Raw genomic sequence first — 22,565 nt, forward strand, 5'->3', positions numbered from 1 at the left:
TAACATCATTCCTTGCCAACCCTGTCCAATGGGTTTTCCAATGGGTGGACTTCATGTGATGATGTAGGGAACTCAGCTCCTTCCACGTGATGGATTGGACATCTTGCAGAGCCTCTGAGTCCTGTACTGGTCCTTCTACATCCTGCCTGGAGATGAAGAAGCAGAAAGAACATGGAGGATTCAACAGGAGTTTTAGTGGGCCAGGCCAAGAAGTGGTGTACATCACTTTAGCCCCATTCCATTTCCCAGAACTCAAGTCACATGGCCCCCACTTAGCTACAAGGGAAATCAAAAATGTAGTTCACTGTTCCACGATAGCCGGCTTCTGCTACCACTCCCTATTCTATGACATCTTGGTAAAACTGTTACAGAAAGCAATAGATTATTACTGGGTAAGCAAGTAATGACAAGTAGTTACTCAAAGTATCTGTGTTCCCCTGGCCAAATGGTGGACACAGGCCCCAGCTAAGGCTATTTGGAATATCCTTCCCAGGTATTTGAATCTTCAGTAAACTGACAGAAGAATGAAAAATATTTGGAGTTGATTCACCCTGAAGGTGGTGCCCTGTAGAAACCCTTCATTTGTTCCTGTAACCTGCATCCCCACCATAGCCTTGGACCTGTCCTTTACACGAGCTAGATATTCAGCTTTTCCTTCATATCCCAGATTACCATATCCTTCCAAAAAATTCTTTTTTGCCTAAGTTAGCACAATTATTGTGTAATCCCAATCAAAATCCCAACAGGATTATTTTATAATTTAATGAAAATTATTTTTAAAGTCACCTTCAAAGATCATAACAGAAATTATAAAAGGTGTGGGAGAGAGGGACACATACTTTCCTATTAGAAAGTAACATCTTGTATTTAGCAATAACAGTAATAGCAACAGCATAGATGGCACTGACACAAAAAAGACAGACTGCCAAGGGACAGACTAGAGAATCCCAGAAACAGACTCAAGTATGATGAGAATTTGAAGTATGATAAATGCGGCATTTTAAATCACAGGGGAAAGATTGTTTACTAAATAATTGAGGGCAACTGACTAGCTGGATTAGAGGAAAAATTTAATTTCATAAATTAAATTTCAGTTAGATTAAAAATTTTTAACAAATGTAAAAAGTAAAACAAAAGTGAGTAAACACTTTTTATAACAATTAAGTGGAACAGGTCTTTCCTAACTTGACACCAAAGCCAGAAACCTATAGAATAAATTTTTGTAGAAATTAAATATTTCTGGGCAACAAAAACAAAATACCACAATTAAATATGTTTGAAAGACTTAGGAAAAACTGTTTAGTCACACACAATACGGACAAGGAATTACCATCACTGTACAAAGAGCTCTTACAAATCAATTATAAAAAGAAGAAACTAAAATGGACAAAAAATACAATGAGATGTTCAGTTTTGTTATTTTCTAAAATGCAAATAAAAATAACAAAAAAGAAGTCTTCAACCATATAATTGGCATCAGATGAATAACAAAAACTGAATATTGGCAAAGGAGAAAGAAAATTGGCATTTTCGGAAACTGTCGATAAAGTGTAAATGGATACGACCTCTATGGGAGGGATTTTTGTCAATCCATATCACAATTATAAATGTTATTATTTTCATAATCAATTATCAATAAATTCCATTCAATCCAACAATCTCATATCTAGAAATTCTCCACCCACAAAGAGATAATTACACAATAGGGAAAATATATATGCATAATTATGCCTAGTATTTTAATATTCATAAAAGCAAAATTGAAAAAACAAATCAAAACGTCTATCATTAGGTGATTGGTCAAGTAAATGAGATCATCTGCTACCATTAAAAAATAAGAATGTAGTTTTTATCTACTGAGATAGAAACATGATCTCAGCATGTTTTTTGAATGGGAAAAAATAGCCTGCGGTGTACAATGAACTCATTCACAAGCATTATGTCCACATATCTATATGTGTGTCATATACGTTTAGAAATCTGGAAGCTTATCTAAGGATGGTGAAATTTTGGTGATTTTATTGTCTTCTTAGTAGGTTTTTCTTTTTGCTTTTGATTTTTTTTTTTTAATCAAATGAACATGTGTCATCTTAACTACAAAATGTGAAGGTTCTGCCAAATAAATCCCCTTACCAACAGGTTCACTGACTCTTTCATTGTCTTTGTCTCTCCTTCTACATCAATACTACATTTCATCAGTCCTAAGTGGAACATTTTTTCACATTTTCTCTCACTAGGATGCATCTTGAAATAGATTGCATCTCAAAATTACTGTTGTTCAGAAGGCTGTTGTGACACAGTTGTCATTGGTGGTGCATGTGTAAACTTGGTCATGGTTATTCATATTGTCATCACTTCAATTAATTACAGGCATCATTGGAACTACATTTGTTGAGTATAACTGGCATTTAAAATTGCTTTGGCTACTATTGCTACATAACTAATCACCTCAAACCTTGGTGGCTTAAAATAACAATGATCATTTTATCATCTTTCACAGTTGCTGTGAGCCAGGAATTCAGGAAGAGTATGCCTGGGTGATTCTGCTTAAGAAATCTCTCATGAGGTGGAGGGAGCAGGAGCAGCTGGAAACTAGCAAAGCATCTTTCTCTCTTCATGTAGTCTCAGGGCTTCCCCATGTGATTCTTCTGGAGTTGGGCTATTTGGGCTTCCTTACAACATGGCAGCCAAGGGTAGTCAGACTCTTCACATGGGGGCTCTGGGCTCCAGAGCAAGTGTTCCAGCGAGCACGGTGGGAAATGCATCATCTTTTCGGACCTCGTTTCAGAAGTCATGTGGCACCACATCTGCTGTGTTCTTTGGTTACAAGCAGGTCAGAAACTAGCCTAGATTGAAGTGGGAGGGATTAGGCTTCCCCTCTTAACATGGAAGTAGTAAGGTTCTAGAAGCATGTGTGGGACAAGAGCTATTATTGTAGTCATCTTTCAAAAAAAAAATCTGCCACAAAATGTTTTTAAAAGGATTACATCATTGTTTAGCATTAAAATGTAAAGTTATTTTAAATCCAGACAGGTACTACATGATAATAATAAATCCATTTCTTTATCTAACAGAGCTCTTTGAATACACGTAGAAATAAAAATTTTAAGTAGTAAGAGAGCAGTGTCTCAGTTTAACAGAATTTATTCTTTCTCAGTAGCTGTACCAGAGATGTTCTCCATTTCCCCTTCCAGGCCAACTTTCCACACTTCTCCACGTGCTCCTGTGCCCTCTGGCTTCAGGTTGGGTAGGACCAATGCGGTGGCCTGGCAGGAGATGGGAGGGAGAGGGGAGAGTAAGGACAGAGTGTCACTCCCCTCCCTGACCCAGGCAGCCCCAGGCAGCCCGCTCTCCCCTTCCCAGTGTCTGGGTGTCTGTAACAGTCTGTAACATCTCCCTCCCCTCATTCTTTTGTAGTGAGGTGACAGCTCCTCAGATGCTAGCCCCAGCCTCCCACACTTCCCTCGAGGGTTCCCCTACACCTCTGTAAGTAAATCCCAACTGGTACTTAGAATAACGCTGCATCTTACAACTAAGTGGCATCTTAAAATGGATGAAGTACAGATGTAGAACTGCCTCCCTTTCCCTCACTTCACATGTCAGCAGTATGAACAGACTGGTCTGTCCAAGCCCTTCCCTCTATGGGAAGGTAGACTGCTGGCAGCTGGGAGCTGAGGGGAGAAACGTGGAGAAAATTCCCTGTTGTAGAGGAGCATGGCCACTGGACTCAGGGGGAAAGTGACCCACTGTCATACTTTCAATGTTGTAATTCCCTTGTGCTACAAACACACCCGCACAGGTGTTAGCTCAATGGTTACAGCCTCATCTCATCTATGACTATGATGCAGGCAAGACCCAGACCTACCCGTGTTGTGTAGCAGAAAGAGAAGAGCAACGAGAAGGAGACACTGGTTATCAGACAGCAAGGAGTGACCAAAAGGGCTGGAGGGTACCTACCCAGAAACAGCTGACTGAGGTGACAAAGAACAATTGGAATGGAACAAGGACATGGATGACTTCCTTGTGGCATCTCAGACACGTAGGGAGGAAAAGATACTAAAAGACACGACCCCTTCTGCCACATGCAACTCAGGGTGTCAAAGGAGAGAGGGGGATCCCTGAAGACTGGACACCTGGTTTCATACAGTTTTAAATGTATTTAGGTGAATTTCTCTTTTGAACACGTTCAGGCATGAGCCCGATCTTAGCCACATCTATGCATTTTAGTGGTGAGAGCAAGCCAGAACGTCCCAAATCATCTTGAAATCTGCTTAACAACCTTAGCAATTTCAATACTGCCAGATATTAAAAACTAGGTATATTCTTTTCAAGCAAGATTGAGTGAAGGTATATATTCCTGCTTTAACCTAATAAATTACCAAAAAAGAGAATGCAGACTCTGACTGGTTGTGGCAAATTGCTTTGTAAAAAAAAATTCAGTTAACTTTTTATGATTAAAAGTATTATTTCAAAGAAAACTGCTGAGTTAATTTCAACAAAAATGAAGTCTTTTCCCAACAATTTTAATTATTGAAATCTGTCAAGAAAAAATAAAATAAAATGAATTACCAAAATGTAGTGATTACAAAGGGTCACATGGAGAACAGAGCTTTGGCACACCAAGCACTCTCACACTGGGAGAGCCCTTGGAACTCTCTCCTTCTTTATCCTGTCCCCTCTTCTTCCCCAGATTATAAGAATTTCTTCTACCTGCAAAGATCCTCTGAGTCCACAAACAATTGTAGTAATTGTTACTTACCTTCTTTCACCTGGGTATTTTTACTGTCTCCTAAAGCTTAGCTATGAGGCTTCATTTTGCCAAAGGTGCCCACCTCCTTCTAACATGAACTTCTCCAGCATGATAATTCCTAAATGTTTCAAACAGTAAAAGTACAGTGTATTTAAAGTGAGGATTACCTGAAAAATAATGTCATTCTGAAGGTTTTCTACTTTCAGTTGTTAATGGATTAATAAACTTTGCTGTGGAAGGCAAGAAAATAGATTTTTCTTTACTTTATTTGGCCCCCACCTAAAATGATGAAGGTCTGAAAAACTCCACCTACCTGCAGCAGCAACTCTGGGCAAAGATCCCCAGAAATTCCAGTTACCCACAGGTGCAATGTTTGAGGCACACACGTTCTGTCATAACTAGTAGGTACAGAAGTATAAGATGTTATACAATAGGGTTGGTAAGGCAAAATGTTCACTCTTAAAAATCTGAATTTTGAGATATTAAGAACAGCAAGCCTGAAAGCACCTTTGCAATGTTCATTTCAGCACAGCTTCTCTATCAGGCAGGCCTCTGTTGGTTGCTGGTGTCAGAAACGAATTTGAACTAACCTAAACAAAAGCTGTAATTTACTAGCTAGTATAACTGGGAAAGTTCAGGGTGAAGTGGGCCTCGGGCACCACAGTGTTCATGAATTTAAATGGTGTTATTAGAACTCTTTCATCTCTTAACTCTGTTCCTCTCTGCATGGGCAGCTGACAGAAGTCACCATGAAAGCTTCCAAGCATTTACCATTCAAAGACTTTGGAGAAATTCATTAACATCAAATTGGCAATGATATTAGACGGCCTTAATTTTGAAGGCAAATAAAAGGTTTTTGGAGGACACTCATGCATTGCTATTGGGAATATAAATTGGTCTAACTGCTTTGTAAAACTATTTGGCAGTATTTACTAAAGCTAAATATACATATACTCTATGGCCCAGGAATTCCACTCCTGGGTATACTCTTATAAGAACTACTTACCTATGTTTATAGAAAGACATGTACAAGAATGGTCATAGCAGCATTATACATAATAGTACTCAAATGGAAACAAACCAATCATCTGTCATTTAAAATGTATAAATAAATTCTGGTATATCCATACAACAGAATATACACAATTTCAAAAAAGAAAAAATTAGTGCTACACACAGCAACATGGCTGAATCTCATAAACAGAACACTGGATAAAAGAAATCAGATACAAAAAAGTACATATATGATTCTATTTATATAAAGTTCAAAACAGGCAAAACTAATCTATGGCAATAGAGGTCAGAATATTGCTAACCTTTGGGGATTATTGAATGTGGAGGTACAAGTGTCTGTTAGGGTACTGGAAATGTTCAATAATGAAGGGAGTGGTAATTATATGTATATGCACATATGTAAAACTTCATCGAGATTTCCGTAAGATGTATGTACTTTATTATTGAATATAAAACATACCTAACTAAAAAGTGTGAAAGAGAAAAAAGAAAAGAGCAATAAAAGAACACGTATGCTTGCCATGAGATTGTCTTCTGGCCATGCATAATGGTACTCATAAGAGGGTTCGTCCAATCATGAAAAAAATATTTTCCTAAAAAGTGATGTCTAATGTATCTTGAATATAAAATATTTTGCTTTATATGACTAATAAATGTATGAAATTTTATATACTTTACTTTTACTTTATTTTTTTACTTCTTCTTTAAAATCTTTCTTAAAATTCTAATAATTGTAATTTTGAGGGTCAGTTTCTACCATCAGTTTTTCCTGCTGGTTTTTACCTATTTCCTGACTTGTTTGTTTACTGTGTACAGCTCATTGTCCTTCAAAAAATATTAATGGGAATCCTTTGAAGACTAGACTTAATAAGCCTTTCTCCAGAGAAATTTGCATTTGATAGTTCCAGGTGCCTGGAAGTATTGTCAACTCACTCTGAACCATATCAAACCAGATTAAGAAACTTGGGGTCCCCAGTGTCTCCTACACAATGTAAACCAAGGCTGCAAATCTGCATGAGAATGGACTATGGCCCCGATTTTTCAGGAAAGTTTTTTTCCCCTCTCCTTTCCTCCCACCAGCTCAAGGCAACCTTATCTGAAGACACCTAGAGATGAAAATGGGAATTGGGATATGGGTGAGGTTGAGGCTGAGGTGGGTTTAATTATGGACTTTTACCCCGGGCATATCTCCTCTGAGATGTGAGCTTAATGTGGGGAGGGTCTCCTTTTAGACTTCCCATCTAGGGTGATCCCTTCATTTCTGTACCTCAAGTTCAACAGAAGCACACTCCACGTATGCCCTACAGGCAATTCCCTCAGGGCAAAAACAGCTCTGGGCTCTGCTTACTTCTCTGGGTCTGTTTACCTCTCTACTTCCCCACTATCTTGTCAGATTCTCTTAAGGTGTTTTTCTATTTTAATTTTATCCAGATAGTTTATTTCTTATTACTAGAAGAGTTGATGTGAATAACATGGCCCAGAAATTACACTTGAATCTTTCATCTATTCTTATACTTTGGCATTTTTATATGAAAAGAATTTCCAAACTTAGAATACTTTTCATAATGTTACACTCATAAAATATAAGGATACTTCTTATTATAACAGGAAAAGATAACTTTTCTAGTTATTATGGAATGTGAGAATAAAACCCCAAACCAAGTTCAAGAAGTGACTATTGCCTCCACATTCTGAAGATAGGAACTATGGATCCATGAGACACCTCCATTCAAGCCTTGGTAAGAAGTGACAACTGGTTCTTTGATCCTCCAGCCCCCTCCACTCCCACCCTCATCTAGCCCTTCTGAGCAAAAGACTGGATTTGTTAAGAGGGCAGGGAGGTAGTGACTTCTAGGCCTTAGAGGAGAGGATTGTGGATTTTGTTCTCTCTCATAGAAAAAGAAAAGAAAGTGCTTCTCCTTCCAGATAAAATAACAGAGGCTCCTAAAAAAATTCACATGGAAACTGGAGGTTTCTGCAATAAGGTTCTCCAGCAGGACGATGGGGAGCCATAGGGGTTTGGGGTGGGCCCAGACAGGGTGCTATGAGAGAAATTGAGAAAGGCTGACAAATGAGTCCCCTGGAGTTTAGGGGTTGACCTGAACGTAGAGACCAAAGCCTGCCCCTGGCCTAGGTCAGGGCTTCTCAAACTTTAATGTGCACATGAGTCACTTGGGGATTGTGGTAAAAAGCAGATTCCAGCTCAGTTGGTCAGGGGTGGAGCCTGAGGCTCTGCATTTCTAACAAGTTTCCACAGGATGCTGCTAGTCCCTGGACCACACTTTGAGTAGTCCTGGCCTAGGGAATTCTGAAGGTGGGAAGCTGGCCAGAACAACTCTCCACAGCAAGGGGAGGAGAAAGAACAGCGGTGCTGGGAGAGGAGCCCACAGCCCCAGCATTTGGCATGGCCGAGATGTGTGAGACTGCCCTTGAGCAAAATACATGTTACAGAAGTAGCTGGGCTTGAGCGGGCTTGAAAGTGACACCCAGAAGAACTGCCTTGCCAGAGCTAGAGGAACAAGCAGTAAGGGGCTGTGGGGTCACCACTGGGGCAAGAGTTGAGGGGATCCCAGAAGGAGTTATCTGGAGAGCACAGAGCCTACATCAGGATGTATTTGCATCCAAAGAATCCAAAATATAACCGAAGAAACTGCCAGCACCCAGCCACCTGCCATATCAGAGAGCCATAAATAACACCAGCCAAAGAGAAAGGCTTCTGTCCCTTTTCTTCTCATCCTCCCTCCTTTTCCAACCTGGGAGGAAAAGGAAAAGGGTGGGATATGGGAAACAAGAGACCCCACCCTCTTTCCCACAGAAGTTTTCTGAATTACAGACCTCAGGTTAGGACTGAGCTGGAGAGACTTAAACTGGCTTTGAAATTAAAGTTATCAACTAGATCGGACTGGACTTTTTAATACTTTAAAGTGACTTTTAATCCCTGAAAGGGTTTTCGGCTTTGTCCAGGTTGGTATCCAGGGGCCAAGAAGGGAGATCTAATAATCAAAGTGAAAAGAGTGCAGGGAGGAAAACTGGGGACACTTCCTGTATTCTCCATGAGGTGCAGACCCTTCCATAAATCAGTCCTATTTTAGTGGCCCAATTTATGCCTTTGCTTCAGCCAATTTGCTTGTAAGTCGGGGATTGCCTGTATCTCAAATAATCACTGAATACCTCAGGAGGAAGCCCTCTTTCTAAAAAAATTCAGGTTTAAAAGAATCAAATCTTAATAGGATGACTCTTGTCAACATGATCCTAGGTTTTCAATAAGGTGACAAGTTGCTTTCATTTTATATTTTTTATTCATTTATATCGAGTTACCTGTATATCTACTCATGTAAAAATATGTAATTGTCATCATGTAGTTAGAAGTGTCCAGATCGTCTGATGCATTACATGGAAAGGAAAACCAGCAGTTAATATCTATAGGGAAAAAAAAAAAAAACCCTCTGGGAATAAATCAAAAATAAGAATGCTTTGTTAAGGGAAATACTTAGGGCTAATTAAGGACTAGGCTGAGAATTAGAAGAGTAAAAAAAATTTAAAGGTGATTTCCCCAAAATAAGCAGCAAAAGTCAACATGCTATAAAAACTAGCTCTCTACATCATAAATATGTACATTAATCAATTGAAAACTGGGCAAAGATATGAGCAGGCAATTCACGGAAGAGGAAATCCAATTGGCTAAAAAACACATGAAACATTCAACCTCACTAGCAATCAGGAAAGTGCAAACTTAAAAGCACGATGTGACAACATTTTACATCAATCAGACTGGTTAAAACTTAGAAGTTGACAATACCAAGTGTTTGAGAAAATGTGAAAATGAGAGAACTCTCCTACACTGCTGTGGGCGTATAAAATAGAGCAAGCACTTAGAATTTAGTGGAATCCAGTTAAGAATATACACACCCTCCTACATAGCGATTCCACTTCGGGCATGCTGCAGAGCTGTTGGGCATCTAAAGTTTTTGCACATATACTCCACAAAATAATTTTGGAAAACTATGCAGCCACTTGCAAATTTTTAAATAGATATGGAAATTTTCATCATAAATTTAAACACTTGCAAAAGATATAATTTTTCAATTGTTATAAATGCTGACATTTTAAAAATAAAACTTTGATGTCATTCTTTTAAGTCTATTCAAAAATGGTGTCAAAAGAATAAATACAATTTACAATGATGAACATGCTAATGATATTGATTTGATCATCACATCCTGTACACAAATACTGATAGTCAACTCTACACCCCAAAAATATGTATAATCAAAATGGAAGGAAGGAAGGAAGGAAGGAAGGAAGGAAGGAAGGAAGGAAGGAAGGAAGGATACCCCCAAAATATGTATAATCAAAATGAAAGGAAGGAAGGAAGGAAGGAAGGAAGGAAGGAAGGAAGGAAGGAAGGAAGGAAAGAAATGTGGCTAGAGCAACTAAAGAACAGACTTCTTAATTTTATCATATTTTAATTCATTTAAATTTAGAAACTGGAGCAGCATAAAATATCTTTCTGCTTAACACAACTTTATTGTTTTTTAGGACTATATTTCACTTTTACCACTAAGTATATAGTATCTAAATTGAGATGTGCTCAAGTATAAAATATACACTGAATTTCAAAGGCTTAATATAAAAAAACAGAATGTGAAATATCTAATAATTGTTTACATTTACATTGATTATACATCAAACTGATAATATTTTGAACCTATTGGATTAAATAAAATATACCTGTTAAATTTTTTAAAAAGTGGTGTCAGACAATCATTAACTTAAAATATACAAATAGCTCTATTACTAATTCCTGTTAAATTAATTACTACTAAATTACTATTAATCAAAAGCTAAGAGTAATGCAAATTTTGATAAGTAATTATTAAATGTAAAAATGTAAAATTTTACTGGAAGTGCACCTATTAATAAAATTAACGGGACAGGTTTTTAAAATTTTAATTTATGTACCCAGAGATGAATATTGCTTACTGCTAAAGTCAAACAGGGTCCACTGTAAATTAACAGCAAAATAAAAGGAAGGAAGCCACTAGTAGTGCAAGACTTTACAAAGTATTAGTGATTAAGTACATTTTTCACAGTAAAATCCACTGCATGTACCTATTTAGTTATGGAAATCTAATGAGTACATAATAACAATGAACAAATGAGCCCAAAATTGGCTGATGGAGGACATTAAGCAGAGAACTTGAGTCCAAATAGAAAGTGTATGTGGAGAAATCCACTACATGTACCTATTTAGTTATGTAAATCTAATGAGTACATAATAACAATGAACAAATGAGCCAAAAATTGGCTGATGGAGGACATTAAGCAGAGAACTTGAGTCCAAATAGAAAGTGTATGTGGACTTAAGAGTATCCAATAGTCTTTTTGGTAAAGGTAATGGAAATGTTTCTTATACAAGTCTGAACAAATGTTCAAGAAAATATAAAACACTATCTTACTGACAAAATATGTTTATTTTACTCCAAGGTGTAGTGTTGATCTATAAGGAAATAAACATGGACATTTTCACCTCCTCCCCCCATGACCTGCAAATAATGCAGGTGACCCAAAACACACCCTAATGAATACAGGTAGTCTGCAAACTCCCTCTCCTTTCACAGGATGACAAATTCAGGGTGTGCTTCTCAACAAACTGGTACCTCCCATCATGCTTTGTACAACTACTGAACATTCTTAGGTGGGTAAAAACCAAGGTGTTGTCATGAGTTCATTGACCCCATGAAATAAGACACTAAAGCCCTCTGTATTTCTTACCTGTTTTGCTCTCACAGGACTTCCCCTGAGGTCCGATGTGTTCCTTGACAATCAGGAGAGGGAACAGGAGAGATTGTTAAACAAAAAGTGTCCTGCCACCACACTCTAGAATACATCTGAGCTCAGATCTTCCCATCATGGGTAAAATACCACTTCTAACTCCACTAGGATTGCCGGATTTAGCAAACTCACACACATACACGCACAGATGCCCAGTTTAATTCAAATTTTGGTAAACAGCAAATAATTTTTTAATGCAAGTATGGGAGAAGATGGTGAATGAGGAAGTGGAAACTTGTATGGTGCCTCTCAGGCACATCACTTTTAGGATCTGGAAAAACTGACTGCTCTAACAACTATCCACATTGGGAAAATCCCTGTGTTGGTGTGTGCATGAGAATGTGCATGTGTGCATTTGTGTAGATGGTGCTCATGTGTGTGTGCGTGTGCATGCACACATGTGAGTACATGTGGGGGAGGGTTCAGTATACGTGCCCTAATTTGAAGACCAGTGCCCTGGGACAGAGCTTCCCAAAAGGTCTGCATTAAGTGGGTAAATGAGCTGTGGTTTTGCCACAAGATATTGACCTCTTCAGTCTTTAGGGCAGCCCTGGTTTAGAGGCACAGTGACATCCACAAGGTAACACAAGTTTAAAATGTTGGGAAACCCCATATGGAAACAACTCTCACTAATATATGCAGGGTGACACATCCATAAATGCTCACAGCATCATTCTTTATAATTAAGAAAATGTGGAAATAAATGAAATGTCCATGAGAGGAAAAATGGATGAACAAATTGCAGTATAAACAATTAACCAAATACTACAGTGGGATTAAAATGGATGAACTTGATCTATAGCTGCCATTATAAAGAAATCTTAAAAACCTCGCATTGAGGGAAAAAAGCAGGTTGCAGAAGGACGTACACAGCATGACAGTATTTGTAAAATTTACAGATATGTAAATTTATGAAAGACACAAATATTATATGTTAAAAGCTTACAAGAGCATTGATCAGAAGGATGCGTGGTAACTTCAGGAAAGTGCCTGGCTCTGGGGGACTGAGGAGGAGAAATTAGGAGCAAAGGCAGCAGACATCGGTTGGATATCAGTGCATCAGGCCCTGTGCTCAGTTCTTTACATTTTTATTCATTCTATCCTCTCAACAACCCTATGAGATACTGGTGGTATTACCTCCATTTTGCAGATGAAGTAACTGAAGCCCAGAAACAGAGATTAGGGAAATTGTCCAAGGTCAGCCAGCTCTAGTAAAGGGTAAAAAAAAGGGCTCCTCAACTGAATGTTTTAATTTTTATTGTATTAAAAAGACTTGAAGTATGACAAAAATGATAACATAGTAGATGAATGAATTTTATTACACTTCATCCTTTTCCAATATTTGAAACATCAAATTTAAAAACTTTGCTTTATTCTTCCAAAAGGTCAAATTTGTCTAATAAAATCATTCTAAAATTCTGGTTTTGATTTCTTTTCAAGAAAACATACATCTTTTCCTCAACTGTCCTCACTAGAGGTAGATAAATAAAATATGTTAGTAACCTTTCTTATATTTGCTGTGGTGAAATGGAAATGAAAACATTTTATCTCCATCTTTCTTAGTCAATTTTGCTGTAAAACTGCATGTGCCACTAGAATTCATGTTATAATATTTAAGAAATGGTTTTCATCCAAAAAATCTGTGCTTTGCATGATCCAAATGGATGAATAGGAATTAGGCCAAAATTCTCCTTAATTGATTTAATTAAGAAAATCTATTCTTTTTTGCAGATAAGTTAAAAGCCAATATTTAAAAGTTTATTGCAATTAAAATTTTAAGAGCCAAGAGAATATAAGCAGTACAGAGAATAATCTCTTGATTCCTGCACTGAGAAACACCTTCAGGTGCTAATTTTTATCACCACTTCCAAATTTTTTCTAACATTTCATACAAAGCCATTGATGAGAAAGTTGAGAGAATAATGAGGATGATTCTAAACATTCGTCACTGTTACTGCTCTCTTGGGCTGGGAGAGCAGCCACGCTGTCTCACAGAAGCAGATTTCCACAAGATCAGGAGCTGGGGGCAACTGGCCAAATCTTCCTGACAAATCCCAGCTGTTACCTAATTACCCTCATTCCTTCCTGCTTTAAAAAGCTAGGGAATTCCTTCCATTCTCTGCTCTTATGTTGGCAAGAAAGAGAACTAGACCCACTCATGTGGATCGGTTTGGATAACAGCATGCTTTCAGCTCCAGCAGTCCCTGAGAGGTCTGTAACTGAACAAACTGTACCTTTTACCGAATCCTAGTCAATGAAGGAAGCACACACAGTATGAGCTGAGTGTTATCTATCGCCACCATCAACTTCTCACACTGTCTGGAATCTTCATCAACGCTCTTTCAGGTTCAGACACTGACCAAAGAAGTTGCTTACTTCAATGTAACTACGTGCCTTGTAAGAAGGGAATATTGTCCCTGGATGTTAGTGTATTTGATGAATTGGCTGATAGTTAAGAGACAGCAGAAGATGACAGAATGGGATATAGGACAGATAAGTTTTAATGAGGAAAATATAGGAAGGTATACATTATAGGGAAACAGTAGTTAGGGCAGAGAATTAGTCCGCATTCACCCAAGAAACAGAACCGATAGGAGGTAGACAAACACACAGACACGCACTAGGGTACTTCAAAAAGTTCATGGAAAATAGAATTAAAAGATAATACTAATCTTTCCAAAAAATTTTGGAGACCCCTAATATGTATATTCATATATACATATATACATATATATAGAGAGAGAGAGAGAGAGAGAGATTGAAAGATTTATTATGAGGAATTAGCTCACATGACTGTAGAGGCTGAGAAGTCCCATGATCTACTGCCCACAACATGGAAAGTCAGGAAAGCCAGTGGTGTAGTTCAGTAGGACTCCAAAGGCTTGAGAACTGGAAGGCTGATGGTACCAGTCCAAGGGCAGAAGAAGATCAATATCCCAGTCCAAGTAGTCAGGCAGAGAGCAAATTCTCCCTCCCTACACCTTTCTGTTCTGTTCAGGCCCTCAACAGATTGAATGATGCCCACCCACACAGGAGAGGGCAATCTGCTTTACTCAGTGTACTAACTTAAATGCTAACCCTATCCAAAAACACCCTCCCAGACACACCCAGAAATAATGATTAGCCAGATAGCTGGGTACCTCATGATCCAGTCAAACTGATACGTAAATTACCATCACAGGCAGGCTGCAATAGAAATGCATAATTAGGAGAAAGCACTGGAATACTTGATACCTGGAAACTGAGAAATCCAAGAACAGGATGAAGAAGCAAAACCCACAACCTCTGCTCCCTTCACAATTATCTGGGATTTAACCTTGAACTTGGGGAATCTGCAAAACTTAGTGTCAGAGAGGAGATACTTGGAGACCCAAGAATGAGTCTGCCCAGAGTTTAGTGGCAGATTTCCAGGCCCACAAAACCAGTCAGTAACCACTGAGATGCATTATGTGGAACGGAAGGGAGGATGTAATGAAAAGTATGTATCAGCTAGGAGCTCAATTTTTCTACTTACTTATTAGTATCATTGAGCTCCCTTAGCCTCAGTTCCCTCATCCATAAAATGGAGACAACAGTAACTTTAAGAGTGTTATGAAGATTATCAGAATGACCGCTGAGTAATAAACACTCAACAAAGTGAGCTGCTAATCACTGCCATAATATATACATATACATATAATGGTGAAAGTGTGCACCTTAGCCAATGTCAACATCACACAGTCAATGGCTCATATTCAACACATATTTTACAAAGATCTAATCTTTGTTTTGTTGACAAACATTTGTTCAACTGCTTGGCCATGGAGACAGAAATGTGAAGCATTGATTCTCAGCTGACCCCATGGTAGTGCCAATATTAATTAGTTAATGTGAGGAGTCACTCAGTAATATGGGGATTTGCCAGCTCTGCACTTGTCATAAATTTGTTTAATATAGTTGCTGACTTGGCATCCATTTTTAGGCCTGACATAAGTTATCTGAAACCTAGTCATACCCCATCACCTTTGGCCTACTTTAAACTTCTCCTCCCTATGTGGCTGTTTGTGATATTAGCCCACTTGTTTCCCATCTCACTGACCCAAAACCCCACATACCTCAAAGCTGCTGACCATAACAAAACCTAATGGTGAACACCAGAGTCATGTAAATAAGTTACCCCTTCTCACACATTTTGTTTTGTTTCGTTTTGTTTTGTTTTGTTTTGTTGTTTAACTAGCCAATCCACGACCCCTCAGGAAAGCCTAAAGGATAATGGACCTCAATAAAGGCATCATCCCACAGGTCCTCTCTCTGACTAGCTCCCCATCCACCGGTTGAGTCCCCTGTTACCACTGGACTTTCCATGGGCCTCGTACTTGCACTCCTGACCTCTCTGGGACATGTGAGTAATAATTTCTCCTGTATCATGCATTTTGGCTTCACATCCTCATGTTGTCTCACTTGATAGATACACCCAAACCTAGCTTTCCCCACCATCGGGGCTTTCCTAGAGAGTGGCTATCTTAGCTTATGGCTACTCTCAAGAGAGAGACCTCAAGACCAAATTAGAAAGAAACCATAACAGTAGAAATTACTTAAACTTAAGTATCTATGTGTCTTTAAACACTGTATTTGCAAACTATCTAAGGTGATCCATGGATTATTTTCCTCTGCAAGCTTGCTGGATTTTCAGTACCAACACTGAGCACTGACTACTAAAGTATATGTGAGAGTGAGCTTGTGAGCAAGCTGTGTATTTCTTTTACAAGACTCTATAACCATGTACAAATGACTTGGATATTATGTCATATTGATCAAGCTTTTCCACACTAATAGCACACAGAATTGGCTAGATAATTCAATTTGCCCACATGTTTGGGAACAGTAGTTCTCAACATTTGGAAGCCAAGCCAGCTGTACCAGAATCACCTGGTAGGCTGCTTGTTAAATGTCCTCTTCACACTGCATCTTACACCAGGACATAACAAATCAGAATCTCCTGAAATAAGTTCCAGGAATCTTCACATTTAACAAGCTCCCTAGATAATTCTTACTCAGAGTAAAGTTTGGAAAACACTGGGTTTAAGACATAAGATGTTGTGATTACTTGATAGTAACCTTTACAATATCACAACCTTTGCCTTCAAACTCTGTTGGAGACACTGTGTCAAAATTTAGTCTCTTCCTTTGCCTTAAAAACAGTTAAGGTAATATAATTATTATGAAAATTAAATGCCGTTCAATGCTTTCAGGTCAGCATTGTGGATTCAATTTAATTGTAGATGACTAAAGAGGAAAAACAGAGGGGAAAAGAAGGTCCAGTTGTTTAAAGGCTCTGATTCATGACTATTTCAGAGCACACTGAAGCAGGTAGTTCCTCTGCACAAGTATTGCTCCAGGTGGAGCTCTCAGAGGCAAGCTGTTCCTAATGAGTCCTAACTAAAGAGGAAAAACAGAGGGGAAAAGAAGGTCCAGTTGTTTAAAGGCTCTGATTCATGACTATTTCAGAGCACACTGAAGCAGGTAGCTCCTCTGCACAAGTATTGCTCCAGGTGGAGCTCTCAGAGGCAAGCTGTTCCTAATGAGTCCTCACCCTTCCTATTAGGAACCTCTCTCTATATCACGTTCATCACAGCAGACTGCAGGAGAGCCTTGCAAAGCTAGGGTCCTGCACATGCAATGATTATGCCACTGTAATTTCTCACCTGGGTAGCTGCTATGTTTTCCCTGAGTAACTGCTCACTTTCAGTGAACAATGGTCAGTTTTAGTGATTCCTTTCTTTTTCTCCATGTTCTGTTTGTTCTGATCATATTTGTTGAAATGTAATTTTATGTCTGTTGAACCTAATAAAAAAAATAGGAAATATTTTTTGTTTTTTCAGTTCATTTTTCTTATATTTTTCAAATGTATAGCCATGCAAGATTTTAAAAATTTCTTTACCAAAGAGTTTGCAAAGTACTGCTCTATACCATACTCCTTTAAACAAACTGAGACAAAAAATGACTCTAGTTTAGCATTTTCTCACCTGAAAAACAGTAGAGAGTTATATTAGATTATCCATAAGATTCTCCAGTTCTGTGACCCAGTGGATACAGTTATATCTCATTTTCCTACAGTTGGATTATTCATTTTGTGAATTATTCAGGACAGACTTTCATATTTACAGCTGACTTTCTGCTGCCTCTCATTGTAGCTCTGAGCCACCTCTCCTACTGTGAGACTGCGTGGGCTTAAAGAATAAAGAGCATTTTAATAATAGCCTAATCAAAATGTAATTAAGAAAGGTAATTTGGCACCAAAAATATTACAGATTACTCATCAAAGATAAATTCCAGATATTTCCTACCATCTGCTATTTTGATCACTTCTCCCCTCCATTAATACAGGTATAATCCCTTCGCCTTAGCTTTACTTAAAGTGCCAAAGACTCAGCATAACTGTTATCTGCAATTCTGCTTCTGATACTTGTCAACCTCTCCCACTTTCTGTTTAAAATTAGCCATAGTAAACTTTTCTTTTACATTTTTATTGATGATCACACATCATATCTCTTTTAGCCTGCACTACATAACCAGGGTTTTAAAACCTTTTTTAATTAAAAAAAGCAGGGGAAGGCTAGTTGGTTAGTTCATCCCTGTACTGACCAATTGAAAAAAAAAATTATTTATCCCAGCAAAAACTAAAAAAGCAAAGTAGCTTAAGTTAAGAAATTACTTTCCTTCTCCAGAGAAAGGTGTAGATGAAACAAGTTGAATGAGCAATCTAATTAAATAAATCTCTATCTCTGGGAACTAGATATCCTGAGTTGGTACTCAAAGTCTGCATGTTTCACACATAGTATCTAACAAGGTATTCCTCACTGTAAGCTTAAAGTAACAACATCACAGGATGCATTACTCTGAATGTTTTCAAAATGCACTGACCCTCTGAAAGTTTCCTAAAGGCTGTTAAGAACCATCTGTCTAGCTATAGATAAACAAGCTTCAACATATGGGCCATAGGGCCGGCCCCGTGGCTCACTCAGGAGAGTGCGGCGCTGGTAGCACCAAGGCCGCAGGTTCGGATCCTATATAGGGATGGCCAGTGTGCTCACTGGCTGAGCGAGGTGCGGACCGCACCGTGCGAGGGTTGTGATTCCCTTACTGGTCAAGAAAAAAAAAAACATATGGGCCATAGAACATACACAGCTGTGCTTCACTAGTGCAGGAAAGTAAGAAAAGGTTGCTCTCTTGATATGAGCAACTCATGCAAAAGCAGCAGCATCACAGAGTGAAGGGCTTGCCCTAAGGTGTACAAACGAACTCAGTTCCAGATCCTTCTCCCCCACTCATCGGACAGACCACTTGATCACAAGTCTCCTCATATAAAAGTTAGAAAGGATGCTGAGTTAACTCTGGTCCCTCTTTCCCTCCTCGCTTCCCCATTAAGACATTTATTACATGTCTACTGCTATCATTTGAATGTCTGTCCCCTCCAAAACTCATGCTGAAACCTAATCCCCAATGGGGCAATACTGAAAGATAGGGTTTTTAAGAGATGATTGGGTCATGAGGGCTGAGCAGGCATACTATTCCAGACCGAGTGGGAAAGTGTGTATGAAGACCCTGAGATGGAAAAAGGCATGGACTGTTTAAAAAGAATTCAAGATTTGTAAACATTTATATCTGTTAATTTAAGGACTCTGTTGATGATCAAAATGCTGAAAGAAAAATTCCCACCATCTGCAGATGGTAATTCAGACAATTATTACATTAGCATAAACTATTTGTAAAATTGTCTGCATTTTCTATTCATATTGTCTATCTCATGCCTGCAATCAATGAATCTAATAAAAACACATGGACATATGATCATCAAATACATATACAAACATCTTAAGCACATGACACCATGGTAAATGCTTTAAGAGTTATAAAACAGTTTCCAAAAAACCTAGGAACTCTATGAGTGCCCCTGTTTAATGTTTACAGAATAAAATTAAACATTAAGTCAATAGTGGTTCAGTTATGTCTTACAAGTATTTTACTTCCCAAGCATCGTTTCCCAATACTCAGCCTTGCCAGAAGATGAGAGCTGATACCCTGGAGTGGGAAGAAAGATTAGTCATAATAGTCATTCTTGCTTGAAGTTATAAAATATATATAAAATGCTCATTTCAGTGATTTTCCCAATTCTTAGTTAAAACAAAAGCTGTACTTTTGGCACAGACAAGTTATGTCATATGTGAAATAGTATTAATTGTTTGATTAAGTTTCTCATTCTCTTTAAATTTCTACCTTTTCTTTCCACTTGACTGCCATACACGTACAGCACGGTGTGCACATGAAGTCCAGCCTCTGTAACCAGAATGAAGCAGAGAGTTCAATAACTATGCAGGAGTTCAAGTCAGGCAGGATAAAGAGCCAATTTGAATAACTAAGGTCCAAATAAAAAAATTAAACAAATTTGGAAACCTGAATCAATGCATCTAACCATAACGTGCTGTCTTATTCTAAGAAGGAAAGGTCTTTCCCTGCCACCTGCTACCGCACTTACTATATTGTGATGAGCTGGGATATGTCTGCTATCTACCTGATGGCAAACTCCTTAAACGTAAGGACTGTGCAGTTCCCATCCTTGTTCCATAGATGCTTACAATGCTGGTGTAGCAGGAGCCCAACAGATGCCAGTTAACCAAATCAAGAAACAAAAAACAGTCATTGTTTAAAGACTAAAAAGTTACTAAATGGATAAATCTTCTTGGTGAAAAGTGATTAATTACAGGACCATCTCAGGTACCCGTTAGGATTTTAGCAAACATCTAAAATTTGCCCTTCTGCCATTCTGCATATAGTAACATGAACACGTATGACATCAGACCTTTAATTAAAAATCATTACTTAAGTTGCTTTATTACAGCTATAAATAAACTTTATTTGATGGAATGTAATAAAACATTTTCAAATTTAACAACATGTATCTGACCATAATTAAACATTTAAATTACGAATATAAGTATATACGGTCACTTTAGCAAATCTGTGGTTCAGGAATTTGTACAAGCTTTGTCTGAAAGGACAGTGCCCACCTCTCCTTTCAGGAAAGGCAGCCCTTCCCTGCAGCTGGTAAGAAACAATGTCAATGAAAGTTGAAAGAAGTCCATAATCCACATTGGAACTCCACTTTATCCTGTGAGGGGACAGCTTCCTTAACTGGAGGAAAATAATATTCTCTTTAAATTCTCTTTCATGTAATGAAGGTTTCCATTCATTTTATCCCTCTTACAGGCATAGGTCTTCTTTTCTGATCTACCATCTTTCTGTCTCCTTAGCTCACACTTATATGTGCCATTTAAAAAAAAATATTATCTGTAAAGGGACGTTTTCTGTTTCCCATCTGCTCTTAATGCCTAACACTTTTTTGGAGGGAGAGGGGAGGGGTGGGTCAGGGGACAGAACTGCTCAGGCGCACATTTGATTTAAGATACAGAGAACACAAAAGCAAATTCTCTAGAAGGAACAGAATGTTGTTCTGGAACATTTGTCACGTGGTCCAGGTGACCTCCAACTCACAATGCAGTTTAATGCAATGCTGCTCAAGGAGAATAAACATGTCTGTGCTCATTCTTTGGAAGCATCATAACTTTCTTAGAAACCCCATTATTGCCACACTTCTTCCACATAACACAGAGTTACGGGCCCATTGTACCCTTGTGTAAAATGAGTGAAAAACATGCCAATAATCGTGTTAATGTACAGTGCAGTTAGGTAGCACTCGCTCTTCATGTGGTAAAAATCCTCACAGAAGGAATCCCCCTCACCTCCCAAGACCCCTCAGAAGTGTGAGCGTGAGAAAAAGCTTTATGCAGCTTCTATGCTTTTCCCCATCCTGAGATCTGTTCCTGAGTTACACCATAACAAGAGAGTTAACAAAGAAAGTACATTGGTGGGGAAGTGACAGGGACCCTGAAGAAAAGCCAAACTATTTCACAGAAGCTTGAACAAACACTGCTCTGGGAAATCACTTATAAAGCTGATGACTGGATTCTGTTTTCTAACATGGACATGCAACATATTCAACACTATGCTGACCGCAGCTTGCTTGGGAAAGCTCTTCTGTCATACAACAAAATACATTCTGTCACATGGATGATTCCTGAATATTCACCACAGTGGCTACACTCAGAAGCATGGGCAGAGTGCATTGGAACTTTCTCCCACTTGCATGGATCTGGACATATGCAAAGCACCAGAAACTGCTTCCTTCCCTGGAACTCAGTTCTGTTAGTGTGCTTACTGCTGAGATGATCTGGCTGTCTTAACGTGAGAACACACAATAGCACTGATCCACGGACTGACCCAAAAAAGAAGAGGTCACCATCCCCCTCATCATATACTTTGTATAACAGATCACCCTGTTTGCCACGTTTTAGCCATCCCAAGAAAGGACAGAAGCCGCATTCCATTCTGCAGTCTCGGCAAAAGATTTCGTTCTGTTTCCACCTCTGTTTTGCCTTATTTCATCTCCATTATTCCGTTTTCGATCATGAATCATGACCTTTTTTTCTACAGTAGTCAGAGTTTTGTCTATGAAAGAGAGAGAGGGAGAGAGAGAGAAACAGAGAGAAACAAGAAAATGATTTAGTAGAAGCATAAATGCGAGGTTTCATTTTGTGGTGGGTGGATTTAATTTTTATAGCAGTCAGTAATTTGAATCTTTTGTGGCTTCTAAGGGGTGATAAACATCTCTAAAGGGAAGGAAAAAGTGCTGTGGCTCTTTTCATAGATTTCATAACGTCTATGAGTTACCAAGGCCTTAATGTATTTGCAAATCAGCCCCAAATAACCCATTTAGAAATTCAACTTTATAATACAGCTGTAGCCCCAAATGGCTTTGCTCTCAAAAATCCTTGCAAAATACTACAGCACTTGCCCTACTTGAAAAGCATAATGACTACTAATGAGATGTGTTCTACCCTTCAAACCTAGGAAGATTCATCATAGTAAG

General features: G+C 38.4%; 1 protein-coding gene across 3 annotated transcripts in view; it reads right to left on the reverse strand.

Moving 5' to 3' along the window:
• Positions 1 to 20,439: 20,439 nt before the first annotated feature.
• HTR7 (5-hydroxytryptamine (serotonin) receptor 7, adenylate cyclase-coupled) overlaps positions 20,440 to 22,565 on the reverse strand; it is a 95,817-nt gene continuing 93,691 nt past the window's right edge. For 2 of the 3 annotated variants that reach the window (XM_008578341.1, XM_008578342.1), the window contains exon 3: positions 20,440 to 22,144. In XM_008578341.1, the coding sequence (XP_008576563.1) occupies positions 22,102 to 22,144 (43 nt within the window). In that variant the 3' untranslated portion in view covers positions 20,440 to 22,101. The remainder of the gene's footprint in view (positions 22,145 to 22,565) is intronic. The other variant, XM_008578340.1, reaches the window with a different exon arrangement.

The sequence above is a fragment of the Galeopterus variegatus genome, unplaced genomic scaffold (assembly GCF_000696425.1).
Source record: "Galeopterus variegatus unplaced genomic scaffold, G_variegatus-3.0.2 Scaffold1666, whole genome shotgun sequence".
Lineage (NCBI taxonomy): Eukaryota > Metazoa > Chordata > Mammalia > Dermoptera > Cynocephalidae > Galeopterus > Galeopterus variegatus.